Consider the following 26,660-nt stretch of genomic DNA (forward strand, 5'->3'; position numbering starts at 1 on the left):
GTGTGTGTCCTGTGGAAGCACTAGTCTCTGTTGCATTCATTTATTTTTTTTTATTTTTTATTTTCTCTGTTGCGTTCAGTGCTTTCTTCCGGAAACAATGGACCATATGAGATTCACAGTTCAGTTTAGCACAGCGTTCGTGGCTCGACTTGTCCAGACTGTTTTCCAAGATGGCTCCTGTCTGTAAACGCGTAATGTTCTGTCTTTATAAAGTATCTTCTTATTAAACTGTTTGTACACTTACACAGTTCTCAATGCTTGGGTTTGCATGTAGGGACCCTCATTATGTGTTAGTGTGAGGCTATTTTGAGCCTTGTTAGTGGTATTAACTAGCGATTTAATTTTACTTATTCTATGCCCCATATAGCGTTACAAGCTAATCTGTTTCTAGAGATAAAATTCTTTACATTCGATTTTCATGAAAACACATCCCAGAGAACGATCTACTCGCTAACCATGTGTTAATTACCCCTAGGTTCATTTTTCACCGGAGTTGTCCTTTAACACTGAAGATGGAGCAGTTGAGAGGAAGGCGCGCTGACAGTGAACACACACACACACACACACACACACACACTCACGGATGTCGTCCTCGTGGTAGATGACGGAGTGGAAGGGGACGTTCTTGTCCTGCAGGTATCTCTCCGCCGGCTCCACGTAAAACGTGCCTCGATGGGTCTGGATGAAGCCCTCAAACTTCCCATCCACCACTGAGCCGTGGGTCAGCGTGCCATGCTCACCTGAGGACCAGAGAAACACACACTCAACCAGACCTGTGTGTGTGTGTGTGTGTGTGTGTGTGCCATGCTCACCTGAGGACCAGAGAAACACACACTCTCACTCAACCAGACCTGTGTGTGTGTGTGTGTGTGTGTGTGTGTGTGTGTGCCATGCTCACCTGCAGACCAGAGAAACACACACTCTCACTCAACCAGACCTGTGTGTGTGTGTGTGTGTGTGTGTGCCATGCTCACCTGAGGACCAGAGAAACACACACTCAACCAGACCTGTGTGTGTGTGTGTGTGTGTGTGTGTGCCATGCTCACCTGAGGACCAGAGAAACACACACTCTCACTCAACCAGACCTGTGTGTGTGTGTGTGTGTGTGTGTGCCATGCTCACCTGCAGACCAGAGAAACACACACTCTCACTCAACCAGACCTGTGTGTGTGTGTGTGTGTGTGTGTGTGTGTGCCATGCTCACCTGAGGACCAGAGAAACACACACTTAACCAGACCTGTGTGTGTGTGTGTGTGTGTGTGTGTGTGCCATGCTCACCTGAGGACCAGAGAAACACACACTCTCACTCAACCAGACCTGTGTGTGTGTGTGTGTGTGTGCTGACCATAGATCTCTCCAGTCTACAACCCCAAATCAGAAAAAGTTGGGACAGTATGGAAAACGCAAAAAAAAAAAAAAGAAGTGATTTCTAAATTTACTTTGACTTGTATTTCATTGCAGACAATATGAACACAAAATATTTCATGTTTTGTCTGGTCAACTTCATGTCATTTGTAAATATGCATCCTTTCCTGTCATTCAGACCTGCAACACATTTTAAAAAAAGTTGGGACAGTAAAGCATTTTCCACTTTGTAATGTTGCCATTCCTTTTCACAACACTTAAAAGACGTTTAGGGACTGAAGACACCAAGTGATGAAGTGTTTCAGGTGTAATTTTGTCCCATTCTTCCTGCAAACAAGTCTTAAGGTGGGCAACAGTTCGGGGTCTTCGTTGTCCACATTCTCTATTCTCTACAGGTCGGGACTGAGGCAGGCCAGTCAAGTGCCCGAACCCTCTTCCTCCGCAGCCAGGACTGCAGAATGTGTGCAGAATGTGCTTTTGCATTGTCTTGTTGAAATATGCATGGACGTCCCTGGAAAAGATGTCTTATTGAAGGCAGCATATTATGCTCCAAAATCTCTATGTGCTTTTCAGCATTAATGGAGCCTTCACAGAAGTGCAAGTTACCTTTGCCAAGGGCACTGACACAACCCCATACCATGACAGACCCTGGCTTCTGGACTTGTTGCTGGTAACAGTCTGGATGATCCTTTTCTTCTTTGGTCCGGAGCACAGAGCGTCCATTCCTCACAAAAAATACCTGAACTACTGCTTCATCTGAGCACAGTACACGTTTCCACTGTGTGATGGTCCATCCCAGATGCCTCGAGCCCAGAGAAGTCGACGGCGCTTCTGGACACTGTTAACATAGGGCTTCCTTTTGGCACAGTACAGTTTTAACTGGCATTTGTGGATGTAACTACGTATTGTGGTACTTGACAAAGGTTTGCCAAAGTAGTCCTGAGCCCATGTGGTGATATGGCTTCTAGATGAATGACGATTCTTGATGCAGTGCCGCCTGAGGGATCGGAGATCACGGTTGTTCAGCTTAGGCTTGCGCCCTTGTCCTTTACGCACTGAAATTCCTCCAGATTCCTTGAATCTTTTAATTATGTTATGCACTGTTGAATGTGAAATATCCAAATCTCTTCCTATCTTTCTTTAAGGAACATTGTTTTTAAACATTTCAATAATTTTCTCCCGTATTTGTTGGCAAACTGGCGATCCTCGGCCCATCTTTGCTCCTAAAGGATTAGACCTTTCTTGGATGCTGCTTTTGTACCAAATCATAATTACAATCACCTGTTGACATCACCTGTTTCAAATCACATCATTATTTAACCACTTTACCTCATTACTAGCCCTAAATTGCTCCTGTCCCAACTTTTTTTGAAATGTGTTGCAGGTCTGAATGACAGGAAAGGATGCATATTTACAAATGACATGAAGTTGACCAGACAAAACATGAAATATTTTGTGTTCATATTGTCTGCAATGAAATACAAGTCAAAGTAAATTTAGAAATCACTTCTTTTTTTTTTTTTGCGTTTTCCATACTGTCCCAACTTTTTCTGATTTGGGGTTGTAGATGTGTGAGGGGTGTGTGTGTGTGTGTGTGTGTGTGCTGACCGTAGATCTCTCCAGTGTAGATGTGTGTGTGTGTGTGTGTGTGTGTGTGTGCTGACCATAGATCTCTCCAGTGTAGATGTGTGAGGTGTGTGTGTGTGTGCTGACCATAGATCTCTCCAGTGTAGATGTGTGAGGGGTGTGTGTGTGTGCTGACCATAGATCTCTCCAGTGTAGATGTGTGAGGGGTGTGTGTGTGTGTGTGTGTGTGCTGACCGTAGATCTCTCCAGTGTAGATGTGTGAGGGGTGTGTGTGTGTGTGTGTGTGTGCTGACCGTAGATCTCTCCAGTGTAGATGTGTGTGTGTGTGCTGACCATAGATCTCTCCAGTGTAGATGTGTGTGTGTGTGTGTGTGTGTGTGTGTGTGTGTAAGTGTGCTGACCGTAGATCTCTCCAGTGTAGATGTGTGAGGGGTGTGTGTGTGTGTGTGTGTGTGTGCTGACCATAGATCTCTCCAGTGTAAGTGTGTGTGTGTGTGTGTGTGTGTGCTGACCATAGATCTCTCCAGTGTAGATGTGTGAGGTGTCGTACTCCAGCACTCCTCCAGACGTCTCCAGCTTAAAGTCCTCTGCAAACAGCCGAGTGTCTCTCTTCATGCGCAGGTTGAAGTGTCTGCGGGGGGGAAAACACACATTTCAAACAGGACAGCAATGAAAGAGCTGACTCTGATCACTGATGATCTCACGTCACTAAAGTTCAAAGATCTTGACTCTTTAATGATCCCACCATCCCATAATGATCAGTTCAGTCATTATATGTGAACACACGCTCGTCAGTATTATCGTGAAAACATCTGAATGTTGAAACACACTTCCGTCAAGTGAATGCTTTATTAATACAGCGGTTGACATATACTGTACCTGCGGCTGAATGAACCCTGACCTCTGACCTCTGACCTGTCGCTCTCTCTCACCTGCCGTGCGCGTGGAAGTCCAGCTGCAGCTCTCTCTGCGGGTGTGTGATGGCCCTCCTGGCCCGCTGGTGGCGCTCATGCAGATCCTCTGTGTCGTACGACAGGCCCTCGTAGTGCCGGATGTACTTGTTCAGGGGGTTGCCATAGTAACCTGCTCAACACACACACACACACACACACACACACACACACACACATCAGGGTGTGGTCATCACGCGTGTGGAACAAGAACACTCATGAAGTGAAGCGGAGCACTGGAGTATTAATCATATATACTGGAGTATTAATCATATATACTGGAGTATTAATCATATATACTGGAGTATTAATCATATATACTGGAGTATTAATCATATATACTGGAGTATTAATCATATATACTGGAGTGTTAATCGGATATACTGGAGTGTTAATCATATATACTGGAGTATTAATCATATATACTGGAGTATTAATCAGATATGCTGGAGGATTAATCATATATACTGGAGTGTTAATCATATATACTGGAGTATTAATCATATATACTGGAGTATTAATCATATATACTGGAGTATTAATCATATATACTGGAGTATTAATCATATATACTGGAGTATTAATCATATATACTGGAGTATTAATCATATATACTGGAGTATTAATCATATATACTGGAGTATTAATCATATATACTGGAGTGTTAATCGGATATACTGGAGTGTTAATCATATATACTGGAGTATTAATCATATATACTGGAGTATTAATCAGATATGCTGGAGGATTAATCATATATACTGGAGTGTTAATCATATATACTGGAGTATTAATCATATATACTGGAGTATTAATCATATATACTGGAGTATTAATCAGATATGCTGGAGTATTAAGCAGATATACTGGAGTGTTAATCAGATATGCTGGAGTATTAATCATATATACTGGAGTGTTAATCAGATATACTGGAGTATTAATCATATATACTGGAGTGTTAATCAGATATACTGGAGGATTAATCATATATACTGGAGTGTTAATCAGATATACTGGAGTATTAATCATATATACTGGAGTGTTAATCATATATACTGGAGGATTAATCATATATACTGGAGTGTTAATCATATATACTGGAGTGTTAATCATATATACTGGAGTAGTAATCAGATATGCTGGAGGATTAATAATATATACTGGAGTATTAATCAGATATACTGGAGGATTAATCATATATACTGGAGTGTTAATCATATATACTGGAGTATTAATCATATATACTGGAGTGTTAATCATATATACTGGAGTGTTAATCATATATACTGGAGTATTAATCAGATATGCTGGAGGATTAATCATATATACTGGAGTATTAATCATATATACTGGAGTATTAATCATATATACTGGAGTATTAATCAGATATGCTGGAGGATTAATCATATATACTGGAGTATTAATCATATATACTGGAGTGTTAATCATATATACTGGAGTATTAATCAGATATGCTGGAGTATTAATCATATATACTGGAGTGTTAATCAGATATGCTGGAGGATTAATCATATATACTGGAGTGTTAATCATATATACTGGAGTATTAATCATATATACTGGAGTGTTAATCATATATACTGGAGTGTTAATCAGATATGCTGGAGGATTAATAATATATACTGGAGTATTAATCAGATATGCTGGAGGATTAATCATATATACTGGAGTATTAATCAGATATGCTGGAGGATTAATAATATATACTGGAGTATTAATCAGATATGCTGGAGGATTAATCATATATACTGGAGTGTTAATCATATATACTGGAGTATTAATCATATATACTGGAGTGTTAATCATATATACTGGAGTGTTAATCATATATACTGGAGTATTAATCAGATATGCTGGAGGATTAATCATATATACTGGAGTATTAATCATATATACTGGAGTATTAATCATATATACTGGAGTATTAATCAGATATGCTGGAGGATTAATCATATATACTGGAGTATTAATCATATATACTGGAGTGTTAATCATATATACTGGAGTATTAATCAGATATACTGGAGGATTAATCATATATACTGGAGTGTTAATCAGATATGCTGGAGTATTAATCAGATATGCTGGAGGATTAATCAGATATACTGGAGTATTAATCATATATGCTGGAGTATTAATCAGATATGCTGGAGTATTAATCATATATACTGGAGTATTAATCAGATATGCTGGAGTATTAATCAGATATACTGGAGTATTAATCAGATATACTGGAGTATTAATCAGATATACTGGAGTATTAATCAGATATGCTAGAGTATTAATCATATATACTGGAGTGTTAATCATATATACTGGAGTATTAATCAGATATACTGGAGTATTTATCAGATATACTGGAATATTAATCATATATGCTGTCAGATTTATCAGATATACTGGAGTATTAATCATATATACTGGAGTATTAATCATATATACTGGAGTATTAATCATATATACTGGAGTATTAATCAGATATACTGGAGTATTAATCATATATGCTGGAGTATTAATCATATATACTGGAGTATTTATCAGATATACTGGAGTATTAATCAGATATACTGGAGTATTAATCATATATACTGGAGTATTAATCATATATGCTGGAGTATTAATCATATATACTGGAGTATTTATCAGATATGCTGGAGTATTAATCATATATGCTGTCAGATTTATCAGATATACTGGAGTATTAATCATATATACTGGAGTATTAATCATATATACTGGAGTATTAATCATATATACTGGAGTATTAATCATATATACTGGAGTATTAATCAGATATACTGGAGTATTAATCATATATGCTGGAGTATTAATCATATATACTGGAGTATTTATCAGATATACTGGAGTATTAATCAGATATACTGGAGTATTAATCATATATACTGGAGTATTAATCATATATGCTGGAGTATTAATCATATATACTGGAGTATTTATCAGATATGCTGGAGTATTAATCATATATGCTGTCAGATTTATCAGATATACTGGAGTATTAATCATATATACTGGAGTATTAATCATATATACTGGAGTATTAATCATATATACTGGAGTAGTAATCAGATATACTGGAGTATTAATCATATATACTGGAGTATTAATCATATATGCTGGAGTATTAATCATATATACTGGAGTATTAATCAGATATACTGGAGTATTAATCAGATATACTGGAGTATTAATCAGATATACTGGAGCATTAATCAGATATACTGGAGTATTAATCATATATGCTGTCAGATTTATCAGATATACTGGAGTATTAATCAGATATACTGGAGTATTAATCAGATATACTGGAGTATTAATCAGATATACTGGAGTATTAATCATATATGCTGTCAGATTTATCAGATATACTGGAGTATTAATCATATATGCTGGAGGATTAATCAGATATACTGGAGTATTAATCATATATACTGGAGTATTAATCATATATACTGGAGTATTAATCAGATACACTGGAGTATTAATCAGATACACTGGAGTATTAATCAGATATACTGGAGTATTAATCAGATATACTGGAGTATTAATCATATATACTGGAGTATTAATCATATATACTGGAGTATTAATCATATATGCTGTCAGATTTATCAGATATACTGGAGTATTAATCATATATGCTGTCAGATTTATCAGATATACTGGAGTATTAATCATATATACTGGAGTATTAATCAGATATACTGGATTATTAATCATATATGCTGTCAGATTTATCAGCTATACTGGAGTATTAATCATATATACTGGAGAATTAATCATATATGCTGTCAGATTTATCAGATATACTGGAGTATTAATCATATATGCTGTCAGATGTATCAGATATAATGGAGTATTAATCATATATGCTGTCAGATTTAACAGATATACTGGAGTATTAATCATATATACTGGAGTATTAATCATATGCTGTCAGATTTATCAGATATAATGGAGTATTAATCATATATGCTGTCAGATTTAACAGATATACTGGAATATTAATCATATATACTGGAGTATTAATCATATATACTGGAGTATTAATCATATATACTGGAGTATTAATCATATATACTGGAGTATTAATCATATATACTGGAGTATTAATCAGATACACTGGAGTATTAATCAGATATACTGGAGTATTAATCATATATACTGGAGTATTAATCATATATACTGGAGTATTAATCATATATGCTGTCAGATTTATCAGATATACTGGAGTATTAATCATATATGCTGTCAGATTTATCAGCTATACTGGAGTATTAATCATATATGCTGTCAGATGTATCAGATATAATGGAGTATTAATCATATATGCTGTCAGATTTAACAGATATACTGGAGTATTAATCATATATACTGGAGTATTAATCATATATGCTGTCAGATTTATCAGCTATTCTGGAATATTAATCATATATACTGGAGTATTAATCATATATACTGGAGTATTAATCAGATATACTGGAGTATTAATCATATATGCTGTCAGATTTATCAGCTATACTGGAGTATTAATCATATATACTGGAGAATTAATCATATATGCTGTCAGATTTATCAGATATACTGGAGTATTAATCATATATGCTGTCAGATTTAACAGATATACTGGAGTATTAATCATATATACTGGAGTATTAATCATATATGCTGTCAGATTTATCAGCTATACTGGAATATTAATCATATATGCTGTCAGATTTATCAGATATACTGGAATATTAATCATATATAATGGAGTATTAATCATATATGCTGTCAGATTTATCAGATATACTGGAGTATTAATCATATATGCTGTCAGATTTATCAGATATACTGGAATATTAATCATATATGCTGTCAGATTTATCAGATATACTGGAGTATTAATCAGATATACTGGAGTATTAATTATATATGCTGTCAGATTTATCCTATATAATGGAGTATTAATCAGATATACTGGAGTATTAATTATATATGCTGTCAGATTTATCCTATATAATGGAGTATTAATCATATATAATGGAGTATTAATCATATATACTGGAGTATTAATGATATATGCTGTCAGATTTATCCTATATAATGGAGTATTAATCATATATGCTGTCAGATGTATCAGATATAATGGAGTATTAATCAGATATACTGGAGTATTAATTATATATGCTGTCAAATTTATCATATATAATGGAGTATTAATCATATATGCTGTCAGATGTATCAGATATAATGGAGTATTAATCATATATGCTGTCAGATTTATCAGATATACTGGAATATTAATCATATATAATGGAGTATTAATCATATATGCTGTCAGATTTATCAGATATACTGGAATATTAATCATATATAATGGAGTATTAATCATATATGCTGTCAGATTTATCAGATATACTGGAGTATTAATCATACATGCTGTCAGATTTATCAGATATGCTGGAGTATTAATCATATATGCTGTCAGATTTATCAGATATACTGGAATATTAATCATATATAATGGAGTATTAATCATATATGCTGTCAGATTTATCAGATATACTGGAATATTAATCATATATACTGGAGTATTAATCATATATGCTGTCAGATTTATCAGATATACTGGAATATTAATCATATATGCTGGAGTATTAATCAGATATACTGGAGTATTAATCATATATACTGGAGTATTAATCATATATGCTGTCAGATTTATCAGATATACTGGAGTATTAATCATATATGCTGTCAGATTTATCAGATATACTGGAATATTAATCATATATGCTGTCAGATTTATCAGATATACTGGAGTATTAATCATATATGCTGTCAGATTTATCAGATATACTGGAGTATTAATCATATATGCTGTCAGATTTATCAGATATACTGGAATATTAATCATATATGCTGTCAGATTTATCAGATATACTGGAGTATTAATCATATATGCTGTCAGATTTATCAGATATACTGGAGTATTAATCATGCTGTCAGATTTATCAGATATACTGGAGTATTAATCAGATATACTGTCAGATGTATCAGATATAATGGAGTATTAATCAGATATACTGTCAGATTTATCAGATATACTGGAGTATTAATCAGATATACTGTCAGATTTATCAGATATACTGGAGTATTAATCATGCTGTCAGATTTATCAGATATACTGGAGTATTAATCAGATATACTGTCAGATTTATCAGATATACTGGAGTATTAATCATGCTGTCAGATTTATCAGATATACTGGAGTATTAATCAGATATACTGTCAGATTTATCAGATATAATGGAGTATTAATCATATATGCTGTCAGATGTATCAGATATAATGGAGTATTAATCAGATATACTGGAGTATTAATTATATATGCTGTCAAATTTATCATATATAATGGAGTATTAATCATATATGCTGTCAGATGTATCAGATATAATGGAGTATTAATCATATATGCTGTCAGATTTATCAGATATACTGGAATATTAATCATATATAATGGAGTATTAATCATATATGCTGTCAGATTTATCAGATATACTGGAATATTAATCATATATAATGGAGTATTAATCATATATGCTGTCAGATTTATCAGATATACTGGAGTATTAATCATATATGCTGTCAGATTTATCAGATATGCTGGAGTATTAATCATACATGCTGTCAGATTTATCAGATATGCTGGAGTATTAATCATATATGCTGTCAGATTTATCAGATATACTGGAGTATTAATCATATATGCTGTCAGATTTATCAGATATGCTGGAGTATTAATCATATATGCTGTCAGATTTATCAGATATAATGGAGTATTAATCATATATGCTGTCAGATTTATCAGATATACTGGAATATTAATCATATATAATGGAGTATTAATCATATATGCTGTCAGATTTATCAGATATACTGGAATATTAATCATATATGCTGTCAGATTTATCAGATATACTGGAATATTAATCATATATACTGGAGTATTAATCATATATGCTGTCAGATTTATCAGATATACTGGAATATTAATCATATATGCTGGAGTATTAATCAGATATACTGGAGTATTAATCATATATACTGGAGTATTAATCATATATGCTGTCAGATTTATCAGATATACTGGAGTATTAATCATATATGCTGGAGTATTAATCAGATATACTGGAGTATTAATCATATATACTGGAGTATTAATCATATATGCTGTCAGATTTATCAGATATACTGGAGTATTAATCATATATGCTGTCAGATTTATCAGATATACTGGAATATTAATCATATATGCTGTCAGATTTATCAGATATACTGGAGTATTAATCATATATGCTGTCAGATTTATCAGATATACTGGAGTATTAATCATATATGCTGTCAGATTTATCAGATATACTGGAGTATTAATCATGCTGTCAGATTTATCAGATATACTGGAGTATTAATCAGATATACTGGAATATTAATCATATATGCTGTCAGATTTATCAGATATACTGGAATATTAATCATATATGCTGTCAGATTTATCAGATATGCTGGAGTATTAATCATATATACTGGAGTATTAATCAGATATACTGGAGTATTAATCATATATACTGTCAGATTTATCAGATATGCTGGAGTATTAATCATATATACTGGAGTATTAATCAGATATACTGGAGTATTAATCATATATGCTGTCAGATTTATCAGATATACTGGAATATTAATCATATATGCTGTCAGATTTATCAGATATGCTGGAGTATTAATCATATATACTGGAGTATTAATCAGATATACTGGAGTATTAATCATATATGCTGTCAGATTTATCAGATATACTGGAATATTAATCATATATGCTGGAGTATTAATCAGATATACTGGAGTATTAATCATATATACTGGAGTATTAATCATATATGCTGTCAGATTTATCAGATATACTGGAGTATTAATCATATATGCTGGAGTATTAATCAGATATACTGGAGTATTAATCATATATACTGGAGTATTAATCATATATGCTGTCAGATTTATCAGATATACTGGAGTATTAATCATATATGCTGTCAGATTTATCAGATATACTGGAATATTAATCATATATGCTGTCAGATTTATCAGATATACTGGAGTATTAATCATATATGCTGTCAGATTTATCAGATATACTGGAGTATTAATCATATATGCTGTCAGATTTATCAGATATACTGGAGTATTAATCATGCTGTCAGATTTATCAGATATACTGGAGTATTAATCATGCTGTCAGATTTATCAGATATACTGGAGTATTAATCAGATATACTGTCAGATTTATCAGATATACTGGAGTATTAATCAGATATACTGGAGTATTAATCATATATACTGGAGTATTAATCAGATATACTGGAGTATTAATCATATATGCTGGAGTATTAATCAGATATACTGGAGTATTAATCATATATACTGGAGTATTAATCATATATGCTGTCAGATTTATCAGATATACTGGAATATTAATCATATATGCTGTCAGATTTATCAGATATGCTGGAGTATTAATCATATATACTGGAGTATTAATCAGATATACTGGAGTATTAATCATATATACTGGAGTATTAATCAGATATACTGGAGTATTAATCATATATGCTGGAGTATTAATCATATATACTGGAGTATTAATCAGATATACTGGAATATTAATCATATATGCTGTCAGATTTATCAGATATGCTGGAGTATTAATCATATATACTGGAGTATTAATCAGATATACTGGAGTATTAATCATATATACTGGAGTATTAATCAGATATACTGGAGTATTAATCATATATACTGGAGTATTAATCATATATAATGGAGTATTAATCAGATATGCTGGAGTATTAATCAGATATACTGGAGTATTAATCATATATAATGGAGTATTAATCAGATATACTGTCAGATTTATCAGATATAATGGAGTATTAATCATATATGCTATCAGATTTATCATATATAATGGAGTATGAATCATATATACTGGAGTATTAATCATATATGCTGTCAGATGTATCAGATATACTGGAGTATTAATCATGATGGAGAATGAATAATATATAATGGAGTATGAATCATATATAACGGAGTATGAATAATATATAATGGAGTATTAATCATATATGCTGTCAGATTTATCAGATATACTGGAGTATTAATCATATATGCTGTCAGATTTATCAGATATACTGGAGTATTAATCATATATGCTGTCAGATTTATCAGATATATTGGAGTATGAATCATATATACTGGAGTATGAATCATATATAATGGAGTATTAATCATATATGCTGTCAGATGTATCAGATATTGCAGTATATCAGCCATAAAGAGCTCCTCAGTGTAATAAAGGCCCTCCTCATACACATAAACAGACACAAAGCCACAGATGTTGAGTATGAATATATGGATGTTTATGCCCGAGTCGCTGAATGGAGGATATGGCCTGATTATGAGATATGAATCAGGGCTGAGGAGGATGTGTTTATGTGTTGATGTAAATCCTCCATCTTAAGCTCAGCCTGATCCCGAGCTCAGAGAACCGCTCGACACCGGCTCCGTCGGGAATACCGATTGGAAACGCGTCAGATTCGGGGGAATATCGCAATAACGGCCGCGGTGAACCGGAGGAATCCGGGAATAACGGTCGCGGCTTTAGCGTTAGCACAGAAGCTCGCGCGAGCATCCCTGAACCAGCCGAACCGGGTCGAAACACTCTCTCTCTCACACACACACACACACACACTCACCTCGAGCGGACCTGAAGGAGCACAGGAGGCACAGCAGCACCGAGAACACGACCGTCATCGCGGATAAACGCATGTTTAGCTCATGGATGATGGACGGGCTGGGTTTTATTGTTTACAGCTTCAGTCTCGGGCTTGGGGCTTTGCGTGCTGACGTCAGACGCACAGAGGCACGAGCCCCTCCCCCAACATCACAATCACAGCAGAAACAACAACATGCTTCTGGAAACCATAATATGGCATAATTATGACTGTTATCGATTATATTATGACTTATTTCGCTTTTTGTCAATTTAGACTTTTTATTGCGTATTTAATGTCATACATTTGGTTATCTTTTTTTACAATTAAGACTGATCAAATCATGATTTTTTTTTTTATGATGTGGCAGAAATGGGCTTCCAAAGTTATCAAATGTACAAAACGCGTTGCTGTATTATGATAAATTATGTCATTAAAGGGATAGTTCACCCAAAAATGTGAATTCGCCCATGATTGAGTACAGGAGAGAGTCACACGCGTGTCACACGGAATCTATATCATACATGTACAAAGTAAATCATGCATGGTGTAATCTTCATTTTTGAGTGAACTATCCCTTTTTTCAGTGCACATATACAATACAAATACAACAAGAACACAATACAAATTCTAAGAATACAATATGAAATAGTATAAAAGTATAAGGTCACAGTTACGTTTAGGGTCATTCATTCCTGGTATGCGGTAACATTTTGGTTTCATAAATGCTGGGGGAAAAAGTACATGATGTTCATGTTTTTAGCATTCTACCAAAATAGTGAGATGCTTAACTAGTAGGAATACACATTGGTCAAGCTCAGGGACTAAAAAAATAATAATTATGGGTAGATTCAATGTTAATAATGTAATTGTTAAACAATAATACGTTTTGCTTGGATAGTATATGTCCCTTATGCCATCATGGTATTTTTTTTTTATTCTTGAAACAATAACAAAACTATTATTGATGAATAGAATGTCTTGATTATTAAGAACAGGCACTTTTTGTACCCATTTTTGCCAACAGGATGATTAAAAAAAATGTGTTCAAAAACATATATTGTATATGCTGTTAATGATCCTCACCTCCCAAAAATAAAACATAAGTATGCAAAACATTTAACGTTGCTGTCAAATTATTTAAAAATGGCTCGCCTAACAGGGTGGAAGACCATAACAGTGGAGTTTTCCCTCATTGTCCTGCATGATTTGCCATCAGTAATGTGTGGAACTGCACCTATATAACATGGTTTTATATATATAATATTTATAATTACATATGTTTATATAGAATTTGCAATATACACTAAATACGATTTATTCTATTAGAATTTCCACCACATTAGGTTTATAGACCTAACAGGGTAGAAAATTGTAAGCTAAGTTAGCCGTAGCTCTTGGACTGATCAACATTTAGCTAGCTAACCTTCTACAGATAAACAGAACTTTTAACTATTTCAGATAGGTTTTTAAATTTTTTTGACCGGACAAACATTCTTCGTAACAGAGCCTAACAGGGTGGAACTTTAAGAGTGGGACAAGCAGGATAACATTTCAAAAACAAAAAAAATAAATAAAGGTAGAGGTGAGAGTTGAAGCTTACTTAATTTTGTACGGTTGAATTCCAGCAGGAAAAATAAATGATGTAATTTCCTAAAAATTGTCTCAGTGAAATTGTGGTCTTTTTTGGAAGTCGAGAAATCCATACTAACAGGGTGGAAGATGACTTCAGGGACGCAGTAAATTAAGATAACTGTTAAAAAAAAAAAAAAAAAAAATATATATAGTTTCACATGATTTAGTTTTGTAAGTATGTCACCCTTGGCTGGACTTGAACCCGGGTCTCTGGTGTTCTAAGTGTGGTGTGTTCTCCACTGAGCTAACTCCCAGACAATGGAACCTAAGAGCAGAAGAGTAAAGAGTCAAGAGACTTGAGTCTTCCAAAAAAAATAAAAATAGTCTTTACTTGAGAAACCAAAGCACAAATAAACTAGGAGAGCAGAGCTTCCATAAAACAGAGAAACAAAAATAGACACAAGGGTCAAAAAAAAAAAAAGTACAATAAAGGCACAAAACTTATCTTGAGATCTGGAGACAGGAGAACATAGGTTCAAGACTGAACATAATGGCAAGGAACAAGCACACTTATAAAGGGCAAGACACAGGTGAAGGGAATCAGGGCTAATGAGGAGAGTTCTGAGTAACCATTAAACACACTGGCACCATCTGCAGGAGTGGAGAGCACTGAGCATGGGGTTAAAGTGCCATCTGGAGACCTGGAGGGAGCATGACATGGACGCTTAAGGAGGGCGCCCCCTGCAGGCTAGGAGTGGAACAGCATCCAAGAGATTGGATCTTTACAGGAGCCCCTTCCCTAGGAACGGCACCTGACGTTCTTCTAACAGTCCCCTTTGGCTTGGCGAAACTCTGAGATGAGTCGGGTCTAAAATATCTCGAGCAGGAATCCAGGACCGCTCCTCTGGGCCAAAGCCCTCCCAATCCACCAGATATTGAACTTTCCCACGAACCATGCGAGAATCCATCAGCCTGCAGACCGTGTAAGCTGGCTGGCCATCAATGATGCGAGGTGCTGGGGCGGGTTTCCTAGCTGGAGACAGAGTAGAACAAACAACGGGTTTTAAACGGGAAACATGAAAAGTGGGATGAATCTTCATGGACCTGGGCAGAAGAAGTCGATAGGAAACTGGGTTAATCTTCTTAAGGATCTTGAAAGGGCCAATGTATCATGGGGCTAGCTTGCGGGACTCCACCCGCAATGGAAGGTCTCTGGTTGATACCCTTTGTCTCGGGCGAAGCGAGGGTCCTACCCTTCGGTGTCGGTTTGCCTGCCTCCGCTGTTGTCGGGCAGCCCTCAATAAGGCAACGCGTGCTCTTTGCCAGGAACGCCGGCACCGTTGGAAAAGCTGTGTGGCAGCTGGAACATCATCCTCTGGCTCCTGTCCGGGAAATAGAGGGGGAGGGAAACCATACTGACACTCAAAAGGGGACATACCTAGTGAGGAATGGTAAAGAGTATTATGTGCAAATTCAGCCCATATTAAATTAGAGCTCCATGTGGATTGGTTGTCTGCAACCAGGCACCTCAGTGTCTTTTCAATTTCTTGATTTACCCTCTCAGTTTGGCCATTTGACTGGGGGTGGAAGCCGGAGGACAGGCTGATGGAAGATCCGATGAGTCGGCCAAACGCCTTCCAGAACCGGGAAGTAAACTGCGGTCCCCGATCAGAAACCATATCCTGGGGAAAGCCGTGGATTCTGCACACATGCTTCATCAATAGTTCCGCAGTTTGGCTAGCTGTGGGGAGCTTGGACAAAGGTAGGAGGTGACAAGTCTTAGAAAATCTGTCTACCACTACAAGGATTACCGTGTTTCCTTGAGACTGTGGCATGCCTGTAATGAAGTCCAAGGAAATGTGGGACCATGGGCATCTTGGAATGGGCAGCAGGTGCAGCAGGCCATGAGGGTGGGTCCTTGGCTCCTTGTTCTGAGCACAGACGGAGCAAGCGGCAACAAAAGCCCGGACGTCCCTCTGCAATCTAGGCCACCAGAATTTCCTCTGGATGTGCTTGCATGTCTTTGTGATCCCAGAGTGTCCAGAAGGGAGGGAAGCATGAGCCCACTGCAAAACCTTAGAACGTAGAAGGTTAGGAACAAAGAGACACCCTGGAGGGCCATTACCTGGACCTGGCTGCTGCCGTTGAGCCCTCTTGACTGCCTTTTCAATATCCTATTGAATGGGAGCTACCACTCTGGAAGTGGGGAGAATGGGTTCTGGACAACACTCCACTTCTGGTGATTCAAACTGCCTTGAGAGTGCGTCTGGCTTAAGATTCTTAGAACTTGGGCGATAGGAGAGAGTAAAGTTAAACCGATTAAAAAAGAGGGCCCATCGGGCATTCAATCTCTTTGCCTGCTGGATGTAAGTGAGATTTTTATGGTCCGTCCAGATGAGGAATGGCTGTTTGGCCCCCTCCAGCCAGTGCCTCCACTCCTCTAAAGCCATCTTGACAGCCAGCAGCTCCCGGTTCCCAATATCATAATTCCTCTGTGTTGAGGTAAGCTGACGAGAGAAGAAAGCGCACGGGTGAAGCTTGTTATCGCACTTCTCTGTGACAAGACAGCGCCTACTCCTACGTCAGAGGCGTCCACCTCCAACACAAAAGGTAGCTCTGGATCAGGGAGGGTTAAGATTGGGGCAGATGTAAAGAGCTGTTTTAGTCTGTTGAAGGCATGATCTGCTCTGCTGGTCCACACAAATGGCCTAGTTGAATTCCTGGTCAATGCGGAAAGAGGCTCGGCAACAGAACTGAAGTTTCTAATGAATCTTCTATAAAAATTGGAAAAGCCCAGAAAGCGCTGTACCTGCTTCACTGAAGTTGGTCGTGGCCAATCCAAAACTGCTTGAATCTTGCCTGGATCAATCTGAAGGCTGCCTTTTGATACTGTGAAGCCGAGGAAGGAAACTTCTGGAACATGAAATTCACTCTTTTCCAACTTTACATTACATAAAGCTTATGTTTCAGTAGCTGGGCCAGGACCTGTTTGACCTGCTGAACATGCTCTTCGAAATTTCGGGAGAAAATCAAAATATCATCCAGATAGACAAACACAAATATATTCAGCATTTCTCTGAGAACATCATTAATAAAGGCTTGGAAGACAGCTGGTGCATTGACCAGGCCAAACGGCATTACCTGGTATTTGTAGTGGCCTGTCGGGGTGTTGAATGCCGTCTTCCACTCATCCCCCTCACGGATTCTAACTAGATGTATGCATTACGAAGGTCAAGTTTCGTAAAGATGGTAGCCCCTTGCAGGATTTCAAAAGTTGTGGACATAAGAGGGAGAGGGTATCGGTTCTTGATGGTTATATGGTTTAAACCCCGATAGTCTATGCAGGGTCGGAGACCCCCGTCCTTCTTTTCAACAAAAAAAAGCCGGCCCCTGCAGGTGAGGTGGATGGACGGATGAATCCACTGTCCAAGGCTTCTTTAAGATATTGGTCCATGGCTAATCTCTCAGGGCCAGAGAGGGAATGAAGCCTTCCACGTGGTGGGCAAGTACCAGGAACTAATTCAATAGTGCAGTCATAAGCTCTATGAGGTGGTAGTGTAGCAGCTTGGGACTTTCCGAAGACTTCCTTGAGGTCTGCATACTCCTGGGGGACTCGGGATAACTCAGGATAATGAGCAAAAGACTTGGTAGCAGTTGGCTTCATTTCAGGAACGGCCATGACTTCTGTGGATTGGGTCTCAGAAATAAATGCAGATCTCCCCCTGGAGATGTCTAGTGAGGGTTCTGAAAATGTCTCTAATAGCTTCAAAGAATGGCAGAAGGCATTATCTAAAATTTGGCAGTCACATCCCCAGGTCCTAACGACCCCTTGGGACCAGTCAATGTGTGGGTTGTGTAAAGTCAGCCAAGGGAAGCCGAGGATTAGAGGAAGTTTAGGAGAATGAATCAGGAAGAACTGTCTCCATTCCTGATGTTGGCCCACCTGTAGCTGGAGAGGTGGAGTACATTGATTAACTTCTCCTGAACCCAGAGGACTGCCATCCACTGCTGTGATGTTAAGGGGTTTCTGGAGAGTCGCTGGCTGGATAGTGAGTCTCTTAGCCATCTCATAGTCCATAAAACTCCCAGCAGCCCCAGAGTCAACAAAGGCACATACTTGGGGATGTTGGTTACCCTGGGTGACAGTAGCTTGGATTGTCAGAAAATAAAATGCCAAATATTTTTTTGTGATCAAAATTTTTATTTAAATATATTCACATACCAGGAACATATCAAAGTTCCCATGAACTATATACAGACAGATGCCATGAGAAATGTCCACAGTGAATTTTTTATAAAATAATAATAATAATATGAATAAACAAATCAAATAAATAAGAATAAGAATTTATACATAAACATATGTATGCACATATATAAAAGAAAAAGAGAAAGGAAAAAGTAATGTCAACATTTCAGCTTGTCTAAGTTTAGCCTATTCTATAACATAATCTAAAAATATTTTGAGATTTTTTTTCATTTCATGGTTTATAGTTCTTGTGGAAGTTGATTACAAAAAATATGATTAGAAAATATGAGTAAGTAAATCATAAAGACAGAAAAGTCACTGTATAACAGGAACGACCCTTTAGTCAGAATAAACATTTACGAATTGTGAACATATTTACAGTATTTGAGTAGTATGAATAAATATAAGTATCACCTGAGTTTAGAAGATTTTGAAGTATTGTTCAATTAAATAAATGTTCTATATTTTAGTTCAATAATATTTATTGAATGTTTTGAGGAGATCTTTTGGTACTAAATAGGCTACTATTTGTGCAATTATTAAGGTCCACTAAAAATGTAATAAATATTTAGGCATGATCAAACACTAGATTTTTAAAAAGAAAGTTAATATTTTTAATGATATTTGTACCAGTTAATGAGTGCAAGCTGAATTTAACTCAAGAAAAGTTTAAAATACTGCAAAAAAAAAGGCAAACTGCATTCAACAATGTTCCCCGTTATATGTACAGTAGGCTAAATACACATGGACTCGAAATCGATATTTGTGTCAATGCAACAGAATTTGATCCAGCCGCTGTGGAGCAAACTGTGATGATGTCATCAGCTCAGTTCAGTTCAGTTCTCATATATATATGTGTGATATATTTATATTTCTGTTTCCATTATGTATTCCCTCATTTCCGTTGGCTATGGCCATAGGTCAGGGCTGGAGTGTGTGTGTTGCCTCTTCAGAAGCGGACCGGACCATCACACACTGCTGGGAGAAGCACACGGGATCCCTCACGAGGCCTGGTGTCACTGCGGAAGTACAGGTGAGAGTTCCATTCATTTCCAATGGGGGTCATTTTTGACCTGAAGGTCCTGAGTGTGAATATTTTTTTTTACGACCACTTAGACTTTTCAAATCCTGTCCCCAATTTTTTTGGGGTGTTCATATACCAAGTATCAATAAAGTCACCAAGTTTCAGACCATTCCGATGAAGCTACGATTTTTAATTTTTTTTATAAAACACAAGATCCACTATAGTGGTAAAAATCTGCTATTGCGTGATAAAAATGCTCAATGTGTCCACCGGATGGCACCGATCTCATTTAAAAAATTGCTTTCATGAGGCCTAGGCTTGACTCGAAAATGAAATACAGCTTTAAAAAAAAATGTAAAAAATTATATATACAGTATATATAATTTTTTAATTATATTTAATGGGAAAAAATGGGTCATAATTATTGCATAGAAATTAATTATTAATCGTAAAATGATCTCAAAACACCAAAAAATAAAATAAAAAATATTATTGAACAAAAATATATTTCATTGATTTTACTCAAATCTTTTTTATCTTAATCCCGTCCTCTGGGTTATTTTTGACCTGAAGGCCCTGAGTGTGACCCATAAATGAAGAACCCAGAGGGTTAAACGTAACACACCTGCGGTCAGGAATAGGTCCTCCGCTGAAGGTTGGTGGCGGTGGAATTGAAGGGTCGCTCTTCAGTAACAGGTTACTGGACGCAGGTGATGCGCTGAAGTTTGGTGGAGGTGCCATTGAAGCGTCACTCTTCAGTGACAGATAACTGGACACAGGTGATGCTCTGCCCCCGTCCTGCTCCCTAAACACAGACTGAGTTAATCCCACGTCCAGAGAGATGAATCTTCATAAAGTAAACATGATTACCAGACAGAAGTCTGCAGTCTCTGGACAGCCTCTGCTCCCAAGCTGCTGATGTCAGATCTCTCTGTGGGAAAACAAAGATACTTTACATTAAAGATGTTCACATATAGTCCAATATAGGCAACAACAGCTGAATTTATTAAAATGACCCATTCAGAAGTGTATGAACCCCTGACTCTCAATCCTGTGAGTTGTTCCTTGATGATCCCCGGTGTGTGTATGTTTGTGTGAGTGTGTGTGTGTGTCATTCCCTGATGATCCACAGCTGTGTGTGTGTGTGTGTCTGAGATCTGGGGACGATTGAGTGACTCAAACACAACTAATAAAAAAGCCTCACTCATTCACTGACACTCGCAGGAAACGCGACGCATTAAGAGCCGGGGGTGAACACTTTTCTTTCATTTAGTCCTGCCCTTCAGAAGCAACAGAAGATACTCACACGTTTCCCCAAATTAAGTACAATTTACCCTGATCTTCAAAAGGTTTTTATATGATTTATTTGTATGGGTTAGGCCATGTCTATGGGGGTAAATTGATGCCAGAACCATTGAAAATGGACAGACTAAAAGTCACAAATAGATATTACAATTTGTAGACACAAAACACAATCTACGAATAGATAAAAAATCTGCAAACAAAGTCCTCATGATCCGCAAAAGTAAAACAAGATCTATAAATAGATACAAAGTCCTCAAACAAACTCTTTGTGATCCACAAATATAAAGCATGATCTACAAAAAGATTAAAAATCCACAAATAAACACGTCCTGATTCACAAACACAAATCAGTGACTTGTACTTTACAACCAGAATTTGAATGAATGTAAAGTGACTTGTTTGCAGGTGAAGATCATGTTCTGTTTGTGTCACATTTGTTTTCAGAATTCTGACACTATTGTTTCGCTGTTGTGACAAAATAATGCCATAATCATCGAAAATGAAGAGACTATTAGTCAAAAATGCATTATTTTTAATAACATAACTGGAAACTGGACTAACTTTTAAAAATGCTAATATTACCATTATTCTAATCTACCCTTTGTGTCTCTTTTTCAGGATGATTGAATCAAATATTATATTGTCTACAGTATTTGAATCACATCAGAAGTAGCTGTAAATTACAAAGAAATTAAGAGTAATTCCTTACTTTACTTTGAAATTAAAGTAATTAATTAATTAGTAAGTAATGCATTACACCAACACTGATGATGCAACTGCAGTGTAAATCCATTCAAGTCACTTCTGAGTTGCCTTAAGTGTAAATACATTGATGGATTTTGTTGATTGGCTACTAACTTTTTTTGATTGGTAATAGACATACAGTGCTGTCTTATTCTGATTGAATTGATTGATTTAAGAATCTGACATAAGAGGACACAGATATGACAATACGTTTAAAAATACTGTTCATGTCTGGCTTTATTGTGTTATCAGGGTTTTGATCTTCTCTTGACTGAGACACATCCTGTATTTTATTGTATTATAATATACACTCACCTAAAGGATTATTAGGAACACCTGTTCAATCTCTCATTAATACAATTATCTAATCAACCAATCACATGGCAGTGTCTTCAGTGCATTTAGGGGTGTGGTCCTGGTCAAGACAATCTCCTGAACTCCACACTGAATGTCGGAATGGGAAAGAAAGGAGATTTAAGCAAGTTTGAGCGTGGCATGGTTGTTGGAGCCAGACGGGCCGGTCTGAGTATTTCACAATCTGCTCAGTTACTGGGATTTTCACACACAACCATTTCTAGGGTTTACAAAGAATGGTGTGAAAAGGGAAAAGCATCCAGTATGCGGCAGTCCTGTGGGAGAAAATGCCTTGTTGATGCTAGAGGTCAGAGGTCATGGGCCGACTGATTCAAGCTGATAGAAGAGCAACTTTGACTGAAATAACCACTCGTTACAACACACACAACCTTGAGGCGGATGGGCTACAACAGCAGAAGACCCCACCGGGTACCACTCATCTCCACTACAAATAGGAAAAAGAGGCGACAATTTGCACCGGCGCACCAAAATTGGACAGTTGAAGACTGGAAAAATGTTGCCTGGTCTGATGAGTCTGGATTTCTGTTGAGACATTCAGATGGTAGAGTCAGAATTTGGCGTAAACAGAATGAGAACATGGATCCATCATGCCTTGTTCCCACTGTGCAGACTGGTGGTGGTGGTGTAATGGTGTGGGGGATGTTTTCTTGGCACACTTTAGGCCCCTTAGTGCCAATTGGGCATGGTTTAAATGCCACGGCCTACCTGAGCATTGTTTCTGCCCATGTCCATCCCTTTATGAGCACCATGTCCCCATCCTCTGATGGCTACTTCCAGCAGGATAATGCACCGTCACAAAGCTCCAATCATTTCAAATTGGTTTCTTGAACATGACAATGAGTTCACTGGACTAAAATGGCCCCACAGTCCCCAGATCTCAACCCAATAGAGCATCTTTGGGATGTGGTGGAACGGGAGCTTCGTGCCCTGGATGTGCATCCCACAAATCTCCATCAACTGCAAGATGCTCTCCTATCAATATGGGCCAACATTTCTAATGCTTTCAGCATCTTGTTGAATCAATGCCATGTAGAATTAAGGCAGTTCTGAAGGCCAAAGGGGTCAAACACAGTATTAGTATGTGTTCCTAATAGGGCTGTCAAAAGATTAATTGCGATTAATCGCGTCCAAAATAAAAGTTTGTGTTTACATAATATATGTGTGTGTACTCTGTTAATTATTATTTATCTATAAATACACACACAAGCATGTATATATTTAAGAAAAAAATATTATTTCTATATATAAAACATTTATATTAATATATATTATAGATTATATAAATGTATATACAGTATATACATGCAAATATTTCTTAAATATATACATGAATGTGTGTGTATTTATATATAAATAATAATTAACAGAGTACACACACATATATTATGTAAACACAAACTTTTATTTTGGATGCAATTAATCGCGATTAATCTTTTGACAGCCCTAGTTCCTGATAATCCTTAAGGTGAGTGTACCTCTAAACTTTGACTAGGCTAGGCATGTTGCATATTAATTGTTCTAGGAAGCTCAAAGGATATTTTCATTTTTGTGTATTTTTTGCTTCTATATAATGATCATTAGTGGCGTAGGCAGAGCCCAACATAAACTCAAGCCCAGGGGCCCCCAGACCCCTCAGTCCTGCCCTGATTCTATTGATTTGTGCTATTGCTTGTAATTTGACTGTTTACTTGTCTTAATATTTATTCAAATTCTAATGAGACTTTTTTGTGGTGGGGCCAGTGTACATTTTTGCAGGGCAAGTAAAAATCTGGAGCAGAATGAACCTGTAGAAAAGCTCCTTTGCATTGAGTCATGCAAATATAAAGAGTTCCTTTCAAGACCTGCCTCTTTTGTTATACAATAGTTTTGTTACTGGGAAAAAAATATGTTAAAAGTCTGGGCCCACCCTGGGCTTATTGAGGGGGCGTGACATCACATTGAAGCAATACCCCTGATTGGCTGACTACACGTGTGGATCGTGCGGAAAGATAGTGCCAAAAAGATCAGTAGACGTGTGCAGAGGGATCTGTGAATGCCCTGTGATCTGCAAACACAGATTCAACACTTGCATGCTGAGCTTTGCACAGAATGTGTAAGAATGTCTTTTTACAGTGGTTTGAAGTTAGGCTGTGTTTGTTTGCAAATTGTGAGGAGGGCATTTGTAGATTTTTGAATGGGAAAAAACAGCGAAACAGTTGTGCCAAAATTCTGAAAACAAATGCAACACAATCTACAAACAAATAATGACCCTCACGCGCAGACTAATCACTTTACATTCATTCAAATTCTGGTTGTAAAGTACAAGTCACTGATTTGTGTTTGTGAATCAGGACGTGTTTATTTGTGGATTTTTAATCTTTTTGTAGATCATGCTTTATATTTGTGGATCACAAAGAGTTTGTTTGAGGACTTTGTATCTATTTATAGATCTTGTTTTACATTTGCGGATCATGAGGACTTTGTTTGCAGATTTTTTTATCTATTCGTAGATTGTGTTTTGTGTTTACAAAAATCTTTGTAAAATCTATTTGTGACTTTTAGTCTGTCCATTTTCAATGGTTTTGGCATCAATTTACCCCCATACATGTCAGCACCCTAGCATTTGACCATACTGTGGCGAGCAGCGAGGCCGAGGGACCGTGAGGGCGGGACGAGGCGGCGCTCATCAGAGAGGATGAGCGCCAGCTGCGCGCCGCAGCGATCTCGGCCCTTGCGGAGGAGTGAGGGAGTATAAAGGAGGAGCGACGACAGTAAGGGACGAGAGAGGACCAGGCCTGGACATTTTTGTTATGTGCACGCTGCAGTCGTCCGCGAGGGGCTGCAGCCTTTTTGTTTTCATTTTGTGTTTGTGTGTGTGTAGGCGGCAGTCGACCGTGAGGGGCTGTCGCCGCCATTTTATTTTGTGTTTATGTTTTATTAAACACTTTGATTGTTCGCCGGTTCCCGCCTCCTTCTTCCCGTACAAACAACGTTTTACTACACATACATTTCATGAATCAGAGGCTGTTCTTTCAAGTCATTCATTACGCAGGGTTTGGTCAATCGATAAAAGTCTACAAATGTACATTTTGTACTTATAATTTGTAATTTTGGACGGATTCCCCCAAACCACGCGCACCCAAAAACAGCTTGAACTCTTCATCGTGTTCCTCAAGCCATTCCTGACCAATGTGTGTCCATCTGATCTACGCAGACCTTAATATGTGATGATCAATGATATTTGCTTCTCCAGTGTTTCTGCTCATCACATACAGACATAAGGACACACAAAGTAGCAACCTCTACGATTCACTAGAAAAGTAGATTGTGGATAGGGTTGGGTAGCGTTCACATTTTAACCGGTATCGGTACCCAACAGTACCTTTTTTTCGGTACTTTAGGGATTTACATCAATAACTGAAAAGTCATTTTCAAAAGTCAAAACCTGTAAGTAATTTCTAGAAGTGTTATTGACATTATGCCAGAGCTGCCCTGCTCTCCATCTGCCATCGTCTGTGATGTTTGATTACTGTAATATTTACTAGTATATAGTAGGTGTCACAAACTCGGCCCCTGTGGCTCCCTCCGATCGCCACCAGAGGGCTCCCTCACCTGAATACTGATCTTGCCTGACTACACTTCCCATC

At 37.1% G+C, this 26,660-nt stretch overlaps 2 protein-coding genes across 3 annotated transcripts in view; both read right to left on the reverse strand.

Annotated features, from left to right (window-relative positions):
• Positions 1-13,905, reverse strand: part of adam10b (ADAM metallopeptidase domain 10b) — a 39,223-nt gene extending 25,318 nt beyond the window's left edge. Inside the window, exons 1-4 of one of the 2 annotated variants that reach the window (XM_079808993.1) lie at positions 13,745-13,905; positions 3,885-4,035; positions 3,465-3,583; positions 582-740 (exon numbers count right to left, since the gene is read on the reverse strand). In XM_079808993.1, coding sequence (XP_079665119.1) covers positions 582-740; positions 3,465-3,583; positions 3,885-4,035; positions 13,745-13,817 — 502 coding nt within the window. In that variant the 5' untranslated portion in view covers positions 13,818-13,905. Of the gene's footprint in view, positions 1-581; positions 741-3,464; positions 3,584-3,831; positions 4,036-13,744 lie in introns of those variants that run through there. The other variant, XM_079808994.1, reaches the window with a different exon arrangement.
• Positions 1-26,660, reverse strand: part of LOC307121775 (uncharacterized protein) — a gene marked incomplete at its 5' end in the record, with an annotated part of 194,234 nt that overhangs the window by 160,212 nt on the left and 7,362 nt on the right. The window contains one exon of the mRNA XM_079809532.1: positions 21,178-21,541. Coding sequence (XP_079665658.1) covers positions 21,477-21,541 — 65 coding nt within the window. The 3' untranslated portion in view covers positions 21,178-21,476. The remainder of the gene's footprint in view (positions 1-21,177; positions 21,542-26,660) is intronic.

Source organism: Gobio gobio (assembly GCF_949357685.1).
Source record: "Gobio gobio genome assembly, chromosome: 25".
Taxonomy (NCBI): domain Eukaryota; kingdom Metazoa; phylum Chordata; class Actinopteri; order Cypriniformes; family Gobionidae; genus Gobio; species Gobio gobio.